The following is a 12,876-nucleotide window of genomic DNA, read 5'->3' on the forward strand; positions in this document are numbered from 1 at the left end:
TCTGTATTATCACCCACTCCTGGTTTTGGCTTACAAATACTGACAAAATACTGAACATGTGAACGTGGCCAAAATCAGTTTTGAAAACTATTTTCCTGGAAGTACATTTTTATAATATGAAGAGTTTCCCTAACATCAAATATCGCCTTAAAGTGCTTTTCAAACAAAGTGTTATTGACTAAGCCAGAATGGTGACGGGATGTCATCCCACCAGAGTGATGACATGCCATTTCTCCGGCACCAGTCAGCGGCCTCAGGGCTCAGATGATCGCATGGACGTGAATCATCACTTCTCGTAGGATTAAGTCCCGACCAGCTAACCTGTGTTCAGCAACCAAGTAATTGTGTCTCCTGCCAGGGACCACCAGGGTGGCCGGGGTTGGTAGACTTTAGTATGACCTCTAGATTTTATAACAATCCCTTCCTTCTTCGTATTTTTCACAAAGGGGACTGTAATAAAGTCTCATAATAAAAATAAAACTGTTATTCATGTCAATGTAAAATATTGTATCATTTGGTAGATAAATTATATCTTTTAGCCCCGGGAGTAAATGCAGAAAGTGCTTATCCAGGATGTTGTCCTGCTCATGGTCTTTTGACTCAAATGAAGATTAAAAAAAGCCTACAGAGACATGGTCAGGAGCAAGAAGGCATTTAGCGTTACATAAAGGAGAAAAAATAAATAAAAACTGGGCTTCAGTTTATACCATTGCCCCCAAAGCTTATATTCCTTCAGTCAGGCTATAACCAATTTTATGACTTATCATTTTCATGCCACACATGAAACTAGGTAAGCAACACTCCTTAGGACTTGTTCACACGCTGCACTTAAGCCACATTTTTCCAAGGGAATGACAATTCTGATATGGCATGCACATGCTGTTTATTTTTTCCTTATCTTTTCAAACCAATTATTTTGTCATTTTTTACAGCGTTTTCAATCATTCAAATGAATGGGGAAAAAACCCAAGTAAAAAAGGCCTCAGAATTCTGTGTATTTTATTCAGCATTTTTCCAGCCAACGCTCTTGTTTTTTTGCTGCAGAAAAATCTGCTGCAAATACTCAATAAGTGCCCACAGGCTTAGGCAGCATTTGGGTAGATGTCTGTCCACGCTACACTCCAAATTCTAATTAATCGGCACAAATAATGGTATGTGATATAAAATAAGTGTGATCTGACATTACACTGCGATGCACGGCCTGGCGCATGGCCTCGAAGCATTGCCTTTCCTTAAGTGAACTATGATGTGGATTTAATGAAAATAAGCAGCAGCCCAAATAAGCAGATTGCCTGCCAAACTCCAGTGAGAAGCATGATAATATTTGTTTTGTATCATTATGGCATTATCAGCACGCTTACAATAAGCTGTTTACACAAAAGCAAACATATGGAAAGCAAGCAAACAGTAGACAGCGTACTGGGGGCAGTCACTCATTCACTATTATAGAAGTAAAGAGAACATGGACTGACATACAGTAATGGCCAAAAGTGTTGGCACTCTAGAAATTGTTCCAGAAAATGAAGTATTTCTCCCAGGAAATTATTGCAATTTGTGTGTATTGGAACATCACAAAAAAAAACAAAAAAAACAGAAAAAAGGTACATGGGACAGTGTGCCAACACTTTCGTCCATGGCTGTATGTCAAGATGATATACTGGATTGCAAGCACGGATTCGTCAACTTAAAGCAAATGTGTCATCAGGATTTTGCTAAGTAAACTACAGGCAAGGTCAGGTTGGCGCCGTTATACTAACTAAAATGATACCTGGGTTGATGAAATCCTTCTTGTGGTTGTTGTTTAAACTGTATTTGTAGTTTTCAGCTAATAAGATTCTCGTGCTCCGGGGCGGCCTGTGGGTGACCTTTTTTTGATACTTTGGATCATTGTCATCCTTGTGAGCTTAAATGACAGGTCCCTGAACCTCAGTGACCTGACCTGGACCAAAAATAAATTGACTCCAGCAAAATGGCGCTGGCGGCGGCAAGCAATAGATGCTACTGCGCAGGCACCACCGCCATTTTGTTTAGTTAAATTTTTTTAAAACACCACAATATTAACTCTGCAGTATGTAAAATAGGAGGCAGATCACTGAAGGATCAGTGACCTGTCATTTAAGCCCACAAGAATTACAATGAGCCAAAGTACCAAAAAAAAAGACCTGCCCCGGAGCACAAGAATCACATTTACTCAAAACTGCAAACAAAGATTAAACAACCACCACAAGACGGATTTCTTCACCCCAGGTATTATTGTCATCAGTATAACGGTGCCACCCTGACACTGTCTATAGTTTACGGAGTACAGTCCTGCCGACAGGTTCACTTTAATGAGTTATTAGTAGTATTTATTATTATTGTAGCGCCATTTATTCCATGGCGCTTTACATGTGAGGAGGGGTGTACATAATAAAAAACAAGTACAGTAATCTTAAACAACACAGGCCACAACAGGTACAGAAGGAGAGCGGACCCTGCCCGGGAGGGCTCACAATCTACAAGAGTTTGCCATGTATGTCCCCTGTGCTGGACACAGCTTGAGCTTGGAGTAAAAGCAGAGTGTTGCCTACAGCCTGAAAAATTCTCTGACTTTGTTCAGCGTCTGTACTCATTTTTTGCTGGTTGTACTCATCGCTAGAATGTAATGAAATAATCCTTAGGAAAAGATGTTGTGGTCCAGCATGTCTGACACATGATGGTCAGCTCATTTTCATACTGTTCATGCTCCGTATGAAGGTTTCGAGAAAAACAAAAAATGCACTGGATTCTCTGTGACTTGACAACGAACAGTAAGAGAATACAAGGAAAAATGCAGAAGGATTGGGCAAAGAAATTAAAAAACCTGGAGACAATCTCTCACAATTCTTTGGAATGACTGCTAGAAAGAATGAACAAAACATGCAAGGCCCCGCAATCAGACAATGTGAACATCCTTGTTGCCACAAATCTCATGAGTCTATGAAAACCTATTTTCAGGAAACTAGAGGCAAATTTAGTGAATATGAATTCAAAGCCGAGAGCATGTGTCCAGATACAGATTACAGTGATGGGAAGAACGGGAACGAATATGAAGTGTGCGTCTTAGTAGATATGATAATGATGGATCAGCAGAAGAAGAGGTACCTCTCAGTAAAACGGAAAAGGTCAAGATGGAAACTTTCTTCCCTATTCTCTATTCTTAGTACTGACAAAGCGGGCAGAGGGTTATTCACAGAGAGGAAGACTGATTTCTTTCTTCAGTGAATTGACAACCATCGCTTCTAATACACAAAATAAAAAAGTGTGAACATCTGGCTAATATGTATCACAAAGACCTGAATTACCATGACCAGGGGTCCATAATGCCGAAAAGACGACCCTGACATACAGTAGGTCTATAACATTAGGTTCTTTTACAAGCATAATTGCCTAATGGCTCAGGTGCCTGTGGCACCAAAGTGACTAAACGCCTACTGTACAGATCAGAGGAGCACTGCAGCCATGAGACATGGGACGGACAGGACTGCCACCTTTTTGCTTTGCATGCATATTGCTATGTTAAACTAGCCAGAGGCAAAGACAACTCTGGACAGTAGAGCATGTTTGTTCTTGCAGGACCCTGAGCAGCCGAGAACTATTGTCCTCTGTTAAATTACAAGTATGAGAGCTCCTAGGGCCGACTAAACCCATCTTAGCACAAAGAAAGCTCCATGTCTTGTGGAACGGAGTAGTGTGCCTTTTATGGTGGCAGTAGAAATAGGGGGACCATCATGGTAACGGTATGGAGTCCTCACATTTACAGATCCAGAAGGTGGACTTTCTGGGGAGGTTTTTACAGTGTGCATTGTCTCAGAGCCTGGTGAGACTATGGACAGGACGGAAGATACATGGCGACTGGTTGCAAGACATCAGCTTAGATAATCACACACAGACAGCACTGCTCAGATACATGTGTTTGACTAGTAAAAAATGTATCAACAAATACAAAATCCATCATACATTTCCAGATAAAATAAGTTATCTAAAGATACGACTACAGACGATGGATGCTTATTTTAGAGTCACAAGGGTGTATATGAATAATCCCATCCCCCCATGAAGAGGAGGAATGGAGGATCTAGTCCTCTAGAAGGTGAGGACGTGAGTAGACATACATTATGTAAATGGAAGAGAGGATTTGTGACATGTCTGTACAGCAATGTGGAATATGTCAGCGCTATGTAATAAATAAAGCCAAGATATTGATGAAATGTAATTGAGAAGAATTCCATGTGGAGATGAGTCAGTAAAAGAAAAGCTGTGGCTTCAGCCTAGCTTGTGTGGCAGTCACAAAATGACTAATCCCCCGTCTTGTGTCACTCAGATGGTCTCCGTTCCCGCTCTCCAGTACTCAGGTTGTCACATAATAACAGGTTCCCCCCGAGGAGTCTACGTTGGCTAAGAAAGAAAGCGTTCCAAGTCGCGGCATATGAGGTATTGCTAAAGGCTTTATGGATTTACTGATGCGTATTTTCCAGAATGTGTTTTTACTTTGCCACAAGCCAACAAAAACCTGTTTGCTTTGGCATTCCAAGTTGGAAGAACATGAAAAGCTGTATCTTTTACACAAGTGTTTGCCTACACTTACAAGCGTGCACCTAACCCAAATACGACTATATCCAAGCCAGACAAAATCCAATGATCACCTAATAAATCTGGATTTGTGTGTCCAGAGGGAATAATCCGTGCAGACGTCCACAGCTATTCTTCATCCTTCCTACCATGACAACACCTTATTTTACATGTATCTTTCTTAATGCAAGAATATGACTTAATTTATTTCCATATGTGACAGGCAATAGATTTTACTGCACTGTGAAAGTCTAGTCTCGTGTAGTCACCTACGTGCGGAGTGATGGTAAGGCTCTGTTCACATCTTGTTATTTTTGTATATCCTCCAGCATGCCCCATAGGCCACCTCGCACTTAGCGTATCATACGGTCAGAGTCCTTATACAACACACTTGGCCTATATAAGTATCGAAAAGCAACTCCTATGCAAAGGGGCACAAATGTATAGAATGGCCGAGGAATGCCACCACATGGCATAATTCAAGAAATACTCCCAACATACACATCTAACGTGCCTGGAAAATGAGACGCCAACTGAGGGGCCCGAACGGAGCCCGCACAGGGGAACGAAAGTTAAGTAGGCGTTGGCTCTCTTCCACTTCCCAAGCAGGTGGAATTGTGCATTATGATGAGCTATTGGGCTGAAAAGGGCCCATATAATGTTCTTGCACAGGGACCCTTTTTGATCAGTGTCCATCAGTGATGAGATATAACTATACCCTGCATTGATACACTGCATATAATGAATACATTGACTCCATTATTGCTATCTAAGCAAAAAACATGCACTTAGTTAACATTTTTTATCAAAAAGCGTAAGAACCATCCAACCACTTTACAGTGTACCTCAATATGAATGGTCCCTAAGTCCATTGACTCCCGTTCATATGGGCCCATCCAGTCCTCAAATAAAATGGTGATGAGCTCAATATAAGTGTATGGAGCGAGGCTGTGCCCACTGGACGGGCTCTGCACGGGAGTATGTATAACTCATACATACCCTCCAGTCCTGGGTCGGGAACCAAAGCATCCCTGCAGCACACAGTGCATGCGCTGGGGGATTCAGAAGTCAGGAGTCACACAAAGTGACTGTAGACTTATTGATTTACACCGGACAACCTGATTAAGCAAGTCCACTGATCTAATGCATGAATGACCATAAGTAATAAGATTGATCTGAGAATAAACACCTGGTAGACATTTAGGTGGTCCTTCACGTTGGCCCATAACGTAGAGTGGTCAAAGCCTTTCCATGCGCTAACACACCAAAACTAACTGAATAAATAGGCAGACATTTCTATAGCGCCACAGTCAATAAGTGAAGGATTTTTAGGACCTGAAACATGTTCTCTTATGGTGTCTGTTCTAGTTTGGATTCACGTTTCTGCGTCATGGTGAGACACAATGAGTTACAGTTCAGTTACCATATGCAAAATGTCCTAAAGGAAGTTCACATGAATGCTGTGTGGGTGGCTTACAAACAATAATTTCACTGAAAATTAGGATATCCAGCCAAGAAGTAACTTGTACGTGCTTGCATTGTGCTTGGAATAAATGGTGTATTAGCATCTATTTTTCATGTTACTGTAAAGTGAAAAATAACACATGAAAGGCGCGTCAGCAGGTGTGTCCCAGCATCAAAAAGACTGAAATCGCTGTCCTAAGGGGTTCTTGTTCTCTCCTCTACTGTGTGCGCTTGCATGTTATTTAGAAGAATTACTAAGAGCAGTCCTAAGAGACAATTGTTCGCTCTCATCCATCACTGTAGCAATTGCCATTTCTGGTGGGCTGAGGTGTACCAGAAATTCCTATTCCCTGTGGCATAGCTCGAGGTGACCCAGAATGTAAAATTTCCTCCTGTCACTTCACTAAGATCAAGTCTACCCAAGAGATTAACCTCTTCAAGAAAACATAAAATTACAAAAAAACAAGCAAACTGCTATTCTATTTCACAGTGCAACACAAAAATACAAAGAGGAACAAAAGTAACAAAACAAGCAAATCAATAAATAACTAATATTTTATTTTATCTCCTCCTTCCTGACATTAGGCTATGTGAATAAAAGTTTTAGGACTTAAAGGGGTTGTCTGGTCACACCAACATGAAATCAATGGGGATCCAACACCTGGCACCCCACCAATCTGTTGTCATTGTCTCTGGAAAAGTGAAGCTCTATTCAATTTGCAGAATGCTCCTATTCTATACTGTTCTGCAGTACCCATCAGCGGCAACTACACATGGAATGGAGCAGCGCTTTACAGCTCTGTTGAAAGTGTTTATATCTGGCCGCTGCCAGAGCAAGTATCAGCTGATTGTTAGGGGTCATAGACATGGACCCCCACCAATCATATTAATGAACTACTCGGTGGATAGGTCATCAATATGATGTACCTGCACAACCAGATTAAAGGAGTATTTCCGCTAAAGCCAAAAAGAGACTGAATGAAGTGGACCGACTCATCCTTGACTGCTACTGTATTTAAAAGCCAAACTGTGGACTGCACTCGTGTGGACTATTGGGCTTGGATCTACGATCTAAGATCAAGTGATCGTGGGGATCCCAACAGTCCGATGTTTATCACCTGCGGATAGATGTAAATTTCCACTGTGGGACATCTAAGATGACGGAACAAAACTACTATACAGCTGTTGTACTGTGTTCAGCCCAGATTGTCTGATCACATTCAGCTCATTCATCACAAGTCAACCAGGTGGCATGAAAACAATCAGCAATCCGCATCAATGAAAGTCAAATGAAGTTGGTGGAGACTGAGAATAGGAAGGCCCTACCACCTGCACAGCCAGCACTACAATACAAACCTCTACGTATAAAGCAAGAGCAAATCCTGAAAGAGCAGAATCAAGCACAGAAACAGTGCCCGAAAACACTGCTCTCCCCTGCTGGGCAGAGGTTATTCTAGGTTCACCAAACTCTTCACTAATCTGTGATTATTCTGAGCCTTAATGGATCATTTATGACCACCAATGTGAAAGGATGCCCCACATGGGCATTAATACACTCCAGTGTTCCAGTCATCAGCTGTTTCTTTGCATTAATGTCTTTCCTATATGTTAGAGGGGCTGTACACTACGTTTTTTTTTTTACTAATGAGCCCATGGAGGTATGAAAACTAAAAAAAAGACATACTGTATAGTCACCATTCCTTAGTACTACAGTCCATCAGTCCCCCACAGATTTCCCAGTTTCTTGAGGGTGCGGCACATGACCCCTAAGTCAGTGGCCACACCTGCATGGTGGCATCCAAGCCAAAAGAGATAGTTCAGATGTGACCCCTGCAGCCAATCAATAGCTGGGAAGAAATCCAGAAAAACTTTGAGGGTCCCCTAGGGAAGTATGAGTGTATTTTTTTAGACCACCATGGGCCCATTTTTCCAACAAAACATTTCAAATTTAACTAAAACCCTCAAATGTTGCATACACATCTACACTGGGTTTCCTACGATTAAAAGGGGACAACAGTTTTACATGATAGAACGGTTTAAAGATAGAAGATGTGGAAAGTAACCTGATAAAAACAAAGTTCAACTTACCGGTATCTGGTCCAGATTTTGAGTTACATGAGGTTTTATTTCTCCATCCAAAATTGCTAAGCCAGCCCCCTTCTCTGTCACAGCTGATGTATTGACAGAGATAGTGTAGAAGGGGGGTGGCTCAGCTATCTTGAATCGCCGTTAAACAACAATCATTTTTAGCTACAGAACCTTTTTAATCATTAGAACAGCAAATAGTTTGGATTGTTATTCAATGCTTGATGAGGCATGAGTGGGCAGACATTTATGGCATATCCACAGGGTACCCTATCTCCAGAATGAGGGGTCCCGTTCTGACTTATGCCTAACCTGCAATGACTGGAGAGTTGGCCAAGTATATGGCACTCTCTGCTATGGGAGTTCTGACTACAGCTGAAAGAAACCACCTTTCCCGATACTGGAGTACAGGCGCTAGTCGAAAGAGATGACCTGTCTTTGACATAGGTGTGGGCCTAAGAGGTGGGACCTGAGCGTTTATATATTCTGTGATATTCTGTGGATATGCCATAAATGATAAGACTGAAACTAAAAAAGAGGGTGGAATGCATTACTCCTTAAGAAACAGAGTTGCTTTCCTATATGACCAGAGTGCTGCTATCCTACATGACCAGAGTGTTGCTATCCTACATGACCAGAGTGCTGCTATCCTACATGACCAGAGTGTTGCTATCCTACATGACCAGAGTGCTGCTATCCCACATGACCAGAGTTTTGCTATCCTACATGACCAGAGTGCTGCTATCCTACATGACCAGAGTGCTGCTATCCTACATGACCAGAGTGCTGCTATCCTACATGACCAGAGTGATGCTATCCTACATGACCAGAGTGTTGCTATCCTACATGACCAGAGTGTTGCTATTCTACATGACCAGAGTGCTGCTATCCTACATGACCAGAGTGCTGCTATCCTACATGACCAGAGTGCTGCTATCCTACATGACCAGAGTGCTGCTATCCTACATGACCAGAGTGCTGCTATCCTACATGACTAGAGTGATGCTATCCTACATGACCAGAGTGCTGCTATCCCACATGACCAGGGCGCTGCTATCCTACATGACCAGAGTGCTGCTATCCTACATGACCAGAGTGCTGCTATCCCACATGACCAGAGTTTTGCTATCCTACATGACCAGAGTGCTGCTATCCTACATGACCAGAGTGCTGCTATCCTACATGACCAGAGTGCTGCTATCCTACATGACCAGAGTGATGCTATCCTACATGACCAGAGTGATGCTATCCTACATGACCAGAGTGTTGCTATCCTACATGACCAGAGTGTTGCTATTGTACATGACCAGAATGCTGCTATCCTACATGACCAGAGTGCTGCTATCCTACATGACCAGAGTGCTGCTTTCCTACATGACCAGAGTGTTGCTATCCTACATGACCAGAGTGCTGCTATCCTACATGACCAGAGTGATGCTATCCTACATGACCAGAGTGCTGCTATCCTACATGACCAGAGTGCTGCTATCCTACATGACCAGAGTGCTGCTATCCTACATGACCAGAGTGTTGCTATCCTACATGACCAGAGTGTTGCTATCCTACATGACCAGAGTGCTGCTATCCTACATGACCAGAGTGCTGCTATCCTACATGACCAGAGTGCTGCTATCCTACATGACCAGAGTGCTGCTATCCTACATGACCAGAGTGATGCTATCCTACATGACCAGAGTGATGCTATCCTACATGACCAGAGTGTTGCTATCCTACATGACCAGAGTGTTGCTATTCTACATGACCAGAGTGTTGCTATCCTACATGACCAGAGTGCTGCTTTCCTACATGACCAGGCCCTTTTTTAATGATTTTTTTAATGATTTTTTGTGAGTCAAAATAATTTTGTTCGTTGGGCAACAAAAATAAGGTTTGTGATTTTTTACCTTCATAAAATACGGTAAATGTCTTTAAATTTATAGCTTATTTTTCAATAAAAATGCATACTAAATAGCCAGATGGGTTCCCTATTTTGTTGTAGTCCTTTTGATAATCATCTGGCTATGACAATGGCGTGTCGGCAGTGTTTTTTTTCCATTTCATTAATTCATTTCTTTTCATTTCTGTTTTCCAATGATTATAAATATTTTTGCTATACTGTATAATATGTGCCATAAGAGGGCATATGTAAAATCTCTTCAGAACACCTTCTTGTTTAATTTTTGCAGTTTTATAGAGTAAAACAGCCCCACTCCTAAGACCCAGCAGTTGTGCCATGCCATGATTTGGCCATTTTCTAATCTGGGGCATGTGAGCCGACCCATCCATCAGGAGCCTGAGTTGAATAACAGTGTACACAGCTCTTCCCGGGGAAAGACCTGGCTAGTCATTGCTTGCGTTGAGAAACATGTGATGGTGTCTCCGCGGCTTGTGTTTTGCATGTTTTTACATATTTCCCATAAGGGATGGGGGCTTTGCTCTAGAATCACTGCGTTGAGAAACATGTGATGGTGTCTCCGTAGTGTTGGATGTTGATCTCCATGAGTTCATTCATCCTCATTTTTCACAATTTTCTAATCTGGGGCATGTGATCCGACCCATCCATCAGGAGCCAAGGTTGAATAACAGTGTACACAGTTCTGTGCACGACCTTGTTGTTCCTAAATCTGTGTTACTCAAGGGAAGACGCTGATGAACGGCACTTGTCACATGCTACTTCATGTTGTAAAAGGGGACCACTGTGCTGTCAATTCTACTGGGGTACCACTTTGCAAATGAGAACATTGGCATAGATCACGTAATAATCTTATATTACTAATTAGATTAACCCCTTAAAGACGCAGTAGATTTTAATTTTTGCATTTTTATTTTTTCCTTTATCTTTTTCAAAGAGTTTTCATAACTTTTGTTATTTTTCCATCAGCATAGCCGTATGAGAGCTTGTTTTTTGTGGGACGAGTTGAAATTTTCAATTACCTCATTCATTTTACCAAATAAGGTAATGGGGAATGGCGAAAAAAATCCACTTTAGGTGAAATAATGAAGAAAAATACGCAATTCTACTATTGCTTTTGAGTTTCATTTTTACAGCATTAATTTTGCAGTAAAATTGACCTGTCAACAGGATTCTTGACATTTGTAAAAATAATTATAAAGTGTCCAACCTCAAATAACTATGTAGTGCCTACAGAATACATTGCCTGTCAATATACAGTATGTTTTGTCTATCAATTCTAAGCTCACATTACTTGAATTAGATCTGAATGACTTTACTAGAAGTTCGTGAACCATCACTATTTTCTAGCGATTGGTTATTCGGTTATCCAACTTTTCTTACCTTTGAAAAGGGTAAGCAGTCCTTGTCAGCTTCCTTGTCTTTCACTTCAAAGTCGTAAAGTGCTTTACATTGAGGCGGAGGTTGAGGTAAAGGCTTTATAATCTGCACAAAGTTGGTTGGGAAGAAGCCATGGACTCCATTAATTTCTCCATGGTACCAATTTTCATCAACCTGTCGGCGAAGGACAATGATGTCACCTTTGTTGAATTTTAGATCCCCTGGTTCTTTGCCTTCGTAGTTGTACAAAGCTTTGGCACATGGTAACTGAGGTACACCCTGAAAACAAAAATACCTATCATTATTAAGAGCATTTTTCCAATTTACATCAATCACCCCCAAAAATTCATTTTGTATAAATCAGATTTCTCATTTTAGACAATTTTGCTTTATTAAAAAAAAGATAAAATAATCCTGAAATCTTGCAGTTTTCACTTTGGCCAATCAGCCTTATAATAATCTGACACTTTCAATTCTGTAGTATTCACTTTTCAGCAATCTCATTATTAACACAGACAGGATTATAATGACTTGTAACATCTATATACAGTGGGGAAAATAAGTATTTGATACACTGCCGATTTTGCAAGTTTTCACACCTACAAAGAATGGAGAGGGCTGTAATTTTTATCGTAGGTACACTTCAACTGTGAGACAGAATCTGAAAAAAAATAGAAAATCACATTGTATATAATACATTTGCATTATATTGCATGTAATAAGTATTTGATACAATAGAAAAGCAGAGCTTAAGGCTAAGTGCACACGTTGCGGAACTCCCGCGGAAGTTACTGCGGGAATTCCGGAATTCCATTCCGCGGAAAACCGCATTTTAAATTCCCACGATTTTCCCGTGGAAAAACTAGCGATTTGCAAGCGTAATTAGCTTGCAGAATGCTAGCGTTTTCCAAGTGATCTGTAGCATCGCTTGGAAAACTGATTGACAGGTTGGTCACACTCGTCAAACACAGTGTTTGACAAGTGTGACCAACTTTTTACTATTGAGGCTGCCTATGCAGCATCAGTAGTAAAAAGATCTAATGTTAAAAATAAAAAAATAAAAAATCGTGTTTTTCTCACCTTCCGACGTCCCGCGCAGCGTTCCCGATCATCGCGATGCTGCCGGCAGGTCCCATTCCCAGTGATGCATTGCGGCAATGACCTTTGATGACGTCGCAGTCTCGCGAGACCGCTACGGTGTCGGGAGACCGCAACGTTATCAAAGGTCATTGCTGCAATGCATCACAGGAAACGGGACCTGCCGGCAGCATCACTGAAGCCTGGTGACGCTGCGTGGGACATCGGAAGGGGAGAATATGACGATTTTTTTATTTTAATTCTATGTTTTACAGACCGTGGGTACCATCCGCAAATGTTCTGCTTACTTTTCGCATGGTGGGCACAGCCACATGCGGAAAGTAAGCAGAACAATGCATTCCTATGTG

At 41.5% G+C, this 12,876-nt stretch overlaps 1 protein-coding gene across 2 annotated transcripts in view; it reads right to left on the minus strand.

Moving 5' to 3' along the window:
- Nucleotides 1-12,876, minus strand: part of SH3RF1 (SH3 domain containing ring finger 1) — a 209,932-nt gene that overhangs the window by 85,923 nt on the left and 111,133 nt on the right. For both annotated transcript variants that reach the window (XM_073577185.1, XM_073577179.1), the window contains exon 3: nucleotides 11,435-11,710. In XM_073577185.1, coding sequence (XP_073433286.1) covers nucleotides 11,435-11,710 — 276 coding nt within the window. The remainder of the gene's footprint in view (nucleotides 1-11,434; nucleotides 11,711-12,876) is intronic.

Source organism: Dendrobates tinctorius, unplaced genomic scaffold, assembly GCF_039654945.1.
Source record: "Dendrobates tinctorius isolate UK_male_01 unplaced genomic scaffold, ASM3965494v1 ptg000008l, whole genome shotgun sequence".
Classification (NCBI taxonomy): domain Eukaryota; kingdom Metazoa; phylum Chordata; class Amphibia; order Anura; family Dendrobatidae; genus Dendrobates; species Dendrobates tinctorius.